Source organism: Tupaia chinensis, unplaced genomic scaffold (genome assembly GCF_000334495.1).
Source record: "Tupaia chinensis unplaced genomic scaffold, TupChi_1.0 Scaffold000634_1, whole genome shotgun sequence".
Classification (NCBI taxonomy): domain Eukaryota; kingdom Metazoa; phylum Chordata; class Mammalia; order Scandentia; family Tupaiidae; genus Tupaia; species Tupaia belangeri.
This window is the reverse complement of record NW_006160154.1, coordinates 593058-599203: the sequence shown is the minus strand read 5'-3', so window position 1 is coordinate 599203 and position 6146 is coordinate 593058. Positions and strand designations below refer to the sequence as shown.

The 6146-nt window shown below is 42.4% G+C and overlaps 1 protein-coding gene across 3 annotated transcripts in view; it reads left to right on the top strand.

The window, feature by feature from the left end:
• The window catches only part of EEF1AKMT1 (EEF1A lysine methyltransferase 1), a 38408-nt gene that overhangs the window by 14437 nt on the left and 17825 nt on the right, over positions 1 to 6146 (top strand). For all 3 annotated transcript variants that reach the window (XM_006159504.2, XM_006159507.3, XM_027776153.1), the window contains one exon: positions 2190 to 2349. In XM_006159504.2, the coding sequence (XP_006159566.1) occupies positions 2206 to 2349 (144 nt within the window). In that variant the 5' untranslated portion in view covers positions 2190 to 2205. The remainder of the gene's footprint in view (positions 1 to 2189; positions 2350 to 6146) is intronic.

Below are 6146 nucleotides of genomic sequence, written 5' to 3'. Positions count from 1 at the left end.
AGAAACAGAGACAGTGAAAGTGAGAAATCATGCCCCTTCCCTTCCCCCAGGGGAATGGCCACACCACAGTCCCTTCTCCTTTCTCTTCCCGGGATCTTGGTCATTCACGCACATGCACCTGGCATGAGTTTCAAGCCACCAGGTCTGGGACTTGAATCATAGTCAACTATGTGGGAGTCCAGTGATGTAACAACTACATCATTTGCTGGCCCCTTGGACACAATATTTTTTAAGAACAATTTTTGAAATAGGGTGCATATGCTCGCCAGAGAGATAGAGACAGAGACAGCAAGTGAGAAATCACCCCCTGGGGAGATGGCCAAGCTGTAACCCCTTGTCCTCCATTCTCCTCTTAGAATTTTAAAAAAATAATTATTTAATTTTATTTATTCATACATTTGTTTTTAAAATTTGTTCAGAGAGAGATACAGAGAGAGAGAGAGGAAAAGGGAGAAAGCAAGCCACGAGATCCAGGACTCGAACTGTGGTCAACCATGTGGGAGTGTTCAGAGCCTTAACCACCATATCACCTGCTGGTCCCCTCTCCTCTTGGGATTTTGGGCACGCATGCACATGTACCCAGTGTGAGTTTTAAGTCGCTGGGTCTGGGACTCGAACCATGGTCAACAATGTGGAAGTCCAGCAACATAACCATTATGTCATCTGCTGGTTGCTAAACACAATATTTTTAAAAGCAAATGGAGGGCCCGCAGCTGTGGAGTGGTTAAGGCTTAGACTCTATGTGACCAACTGTGGTTCAAGTCCTGGACTTGGCAACTTGAAACTCATGCTGGCCATGTGTATGTACATGTGTGCCCAAAATCCCAAGAGGAGAATGGAGGAGAAGGAATTGCCATGTGGCCGTCCCCAAGGTTGTGATTTCTCACTTTCTGTCTCTGTCTTTCCAGCAAGCACATGCACGCTATAGCAAAAATCTCTAAAACAAAAAAAGCAAATGGGGTATTATCTCTTCCTCCTAACTAACTTTTGGTTTAGAAGTTTGTTTGGTACCATGTTGTAAGGAATTTGACCTCACCCAAAGAGAGGTCTAGCCTTTGTCCTGGCTCGTGGGTGGTAACCTCTAAACACTTGGAATTTCCCAAATGATAGGAGTGCTTTCTTATTCATGGTGGGCCCCTCAGACCACAGTGGGTAGTTTATGCCGATAGGGGAGATCAAGAAGAATCTTTCCACCCAGCCTCAAGGAGGGCAGAGTTGGAAACTGACTTTAGCCAGGTGGGCAGTTATTTCATCCATCATATCTGTATAATGAAACCAGAATAAAAACAAGATGCGGAAGCTCGGGTGAGCTTCTAAGTTGGCAGTACTCCATGCATACTGTCAGACATCGAAGCCTGGAGAATAATGTGCCCCAAGGATGATGGAAGCTTCAAGTTTACAGTGCTCCTAGACTCCTCCCTGTCTCTTCCTTTGGTTCTAATTTATGTCCTTTTCCTTTAATAAATTTAACTGAGTATAATCGCTCTCAGTGAATTCCGTGAGTCTTTGTAGCAAGTTATTGATCATGTGTATGGTTTGGGGACTCTCCCAGACTTACTGTTGCTATCAGGAGGTCTCGGCAGAGTTGGCCAGCAGGAAGATTGCCTTAACCTTGCAGTTTGGCCAACTCCAGGTAGTACCCCAAGAAGTAGTTATGCCCTGGTTGTCAGTTTTGCACAAATACCTTCTTTTTCTCCTTCCCTCAGTTATACTCTTTCTTTCTCCTTATCATCCCTCTTACTTTTCATAACTCTTTCTCTACCCCTCCTTTTTAAATTGATTGCTCACATCCATCAGTAACACTATGAACCTCAGTTTACCTAAACTAGTGACATTTAAGCATAGTCAGGACCTCTGGTTCAGAGACTGTACTGTGAAAGATCTGCCTATGGCCCTTGGGCTATGCAAGATGAACACAGATATTTATGATAAACACTTTCTTCTGCAAGGAATCAAAAAAATGTGAAAATGTCATTTTTAAAAACAGAATGCATTTACAGGAAAATCCTGCATTTGTTGAACTGTAGTTCAGTAGAAGCCCTCTGTAGGTGTTTGTTTTAAATATGTATCTGCCCTGTATAAAACCTACTTCACTTTGGGTCTTTCCTGTGAGGTAAATTGTTTTTTATTTGTGATTTCATGGGAAGGGAAAACAAAATCCACACACACATTTATTCATTGATCTGCAGGTTATAGAGTTGTGAAATGAGTGACTCAGAAGATGACGATATCCCCCGGCTCTCCTACCACACCTTAGCAGCTCTCCAGGAATTTTATGCTGAACAGAAGCAACAAACTAGCCCAGGGGGGGATGATAAGTATAACATTGGAATAATAGAAGAGAATTGGGTAAGTAAATACATTCTACCTCCATCAGGAAGTACTGATGTGGAACTTCTTTGCCTTGTCCAGTGTTTGTATCCCACCTAATACTAAGGTCTGTGTCACCTGTCCTCTGGGGAGCTAAGAGAGAAAGCAGTTCATGGACATTTTAGAACTGTATAAATACAGAGTTTCCCTGGTCTACTAGTCTGGTTGGTGATCAGAGGAGGGAGTTTTCAGATGGGGAATGATAGGTCATTGTGTCCAACACAAACTTAGGTTTCATTCTTGGATAAAGATAAACCCATTTTTCTTAGATTTATTTATTTCTTCCATGAGTGAGAGAGACGGAGAAAGAGAGACAGCAACCCCAACAAGATCGTGACACTGCGATCTACCCCTGAGCTAATCCAGTTGAGCAAGAAATGTGTGGCAAGATACGTGCCCAGTGTACTTAGGGAGGTCTCTGGATTTGAACTAAGAACCTTCCCATGTGGCATTGCCTCACAGAGCATTGCGTTTTACCACCGTACCACCATCTGAATCCTAATTGTGTGTGTGTGTTTAGTTTATTTATTTTTCCCATGAGTATGAAAGACAGAGATAGAGACAGAGAGAGCATACCCGACAGGGTCCAGATGCCCTGATCCACCAGCAGCCTCAGTCAGCCCTGATCATGTGTGAATTCATGCCCAATGCATGCCGGATGCTAACCTGGAACCTTTTCATGTGGGTCAGTCTCACAGAACATCCTGTTTTACCTCTGCACTACCATCTGTCTACCTACCCTGTTGGTTTTAATGGAGCCAGCGGTAGTGGTGGAAAGAGAAAAAATGTATTATTGTAGTAAATGGGGTAACTGAACTTAACAATGTAATGAAAGATTGATGAGAGTTTTTAAGAAGATAGTAATAGTTTCTGCTGTTTAATATATATTTTAGTTGTATTTTTATAGTTTAAGCAAAAATAGGAATTTTAAAAGAAAAAAATGAGATGAAGGAAGCTGCTAACATAAGCTGAAACCTAGGAATTTAAATTTTTTGAAATAGTTGAGAGGAACGAGCAGTTGACATACTGGCTATGTCACTGGACTCCAATGTGGTCAACTGTGGTTTGAGTCCTAGACCTGGTGGCTTAAACTCACGCCAGGCGAGTGTGCATGTGTGCCCAAGATCCCGAGAAGAGAATGGAGGAGAAGGGATTGCGGCGTGGTCATCCTCCCAAGGGGGTGATTTCTCGCTTTCTGTCTCTCTGTCTGTCTCTCTCTGGCGAGCGCACGCGCCCTATAGCAAAAAAACCTCTCCAAAAATAATAATAAATAAATAAAAAACAACCAAAAAAACTATATACTCTTTTTTTCTTATTTTAAAGGTAAACAGTAGCGGGGCCAGCAGGTGGTGTGGTGGATAAGGGCACTGGATTCCCACATGGCCAACCATGGTTCAAGTCCTGGACCTGGTGGCTTGCTTTCTCACTTTCCCTTTCTCTCTCTCTTAAAACTCACGCTGGGCGCGTGTGCGTGCATGCCCAAGATCCCGAGAGGAGAATGGAGGAGAAGGGATTGCGGCGTGACCATCCCCACTGGGGCGTGATTTCTCGCCTTCTATCTCTATGTCTCTCTCTGTCTGTCTGGTGAGCGCCCACGCCCTATAGCAAAAATCTCTCCCAAAACAAAAAAAAAAAAGGTAAGCAGTGGTTGTAGAAAATACATAACAGACATGAACAACAACAAAATTTCTTATAGTCTCACTACTTTAGAATTAATTACTTTTCTAATTTCTCTTTTTGGAGAGATTTTCACTATAGGGCACATGCACTCACCAGAGACACAAAGTGAGAAATCACCCCTCAGGGGAAGGCCACACTGCAGTCCCTTCTCCACTCTCCTCTCAGGAATTTGGGCACACACACACACACACACAAAAATGTGCCTGGCATGAGTTTTAAGCCACTGGGTCCAAGACTCAAACTGTGGTTGACTATGTGAGAGTCTAGTGATGTAATCATTATTCTATCTGATGGTCCCTACTTTTCTAATTTTGATACTTCCATTTGCCTTGGTTTGTTTATAAATCTGAGGAAATATCTAAGAAGATGATATGAAATATAGGAAGGAAAATATTAGAAAACTAGCGGATATGCCTAGCCACGGTGGTATGTGCTGCTAAGATGCTGTGCTAGACAGCGCTGGGACCACATGGAAGGTCCAGGTTTGGTTCCTAGTCCATCTGAAAAAGATGGGTATGGTGTGTGCCTGTAATCCCAGTGACTCAAGGAGACTGAGGCAGGGGGATCTCAACAGTAAGATGCTGTCTTAAAAAAAAAGGAAAGAAACTAGAGGATAAACCCAGGAAACTCAATATTCAACTAATCAAAGTTCCAGAAAAAGGGAACAAAAAATAAAGATGGAAGAAAATCTCCAAAGAGTAATAGTAGAAGTATCTCAGAACTTTGGACTGTCACTAAGACACATGATTATAATGACTGAAAATTCTGGATATGAATGACAAAGAAAACCCTAGAACTCCCAGAAGAAAAGCAAGTCACCTACAGATCTCAGGAGTATAAGACACATTGTACAGACTAATAACTTTATTAGAAACTAGAAAAAAGGTAAAGCAATGTTTTTTGTTTTGTTTTGTTTTGTTTTGTTTTTTTGAGAGGTTTTTGCTGTAGGGCATGTGCGCTCACCAGAAAGACAGAGAAGGACAGAGAGACAGAAAGTGAGAAATCACCCCCCACCCCAGGGGCGATGGCCATGCCACAATCCCTTCTCCTCCATTCTCCTCTTGGAATCTTGGGCACACACGCACACGTGCCCGGCATGAGTTTAAGCCACAGGGTCTGGGGCTCAAACCATGGTCAACCACATCAGAGTCCAGCAACACTGCCATTATGCCAACTGCTAGTCCCAAGGTAGAGCAATGTTTTTAATAGTTGGAGTGAAAGTTTCGTTGAGCCTAGCAGTCTATATTCAACTGAATTATCATTCAAATGTGAGCATAAAATGAAAACATTTTAGACATGGCAGATCTCACAACATTTACCTCCAATGCACTTCTCAGGAACTGTAGGAAGATTTGCTCCAGCAAATGAGAAGTAAACCAAGAAAGGGGAAGCTGAGCTCTAGGGAATAGGAGGTCGGGTGCATGCAGTGACAGAGGGAAATCCCTGATGACGGTTACACAGAAAGTCCCAGTGTAATCGCTGTGCTACAGGCCTGGAGAGCAGTTGGTCCTGGATATCTCAGGAGGATGGCATGTTTCAGGAAAGAGCTCTTTCAGAGAAAAAAAGAAATGACAGATTGACTATCTGGTATGTAGAAGATAGTATTGAAAGGCCAATGGATGATGTTGGGGGAATTAGGGATTAGTATAAAGAAACCAAGCAGATCAAAAAATCGTGCATGTATTAACTCTAGAAAAACAGAAATGCATCATATGGAAGGAAATGTGTAATCATAGTATGGTACTTGGCTTAGCAATGAACACTGACGATTGATTCTAACTAACCACAGCTGGGGTTGCGACTATATTGGGAGGGCAAAGGAAGGGGAAAGGCATGTACGAGAGAGAGCAGAGATCCTCATCTGCTATGAAAAGTACATAATGTGGAGTGTGCATTAATGAAGAGGAAACATTTAAGACATATTTAGAGATATGGGGGTAAATGATCAAAAGAAGAGCCAGGAGTTGAAGACAGTTACTTCTTTTTTTTTTTTTTTTTGAGAGATTTTTTTGCTACAGGGCACGTGTAGCAAAATTTTTTGCTGGAAACATGGAGACACAGAGATAGACAGAGAAAGAAAACAATAAAGTCTACCC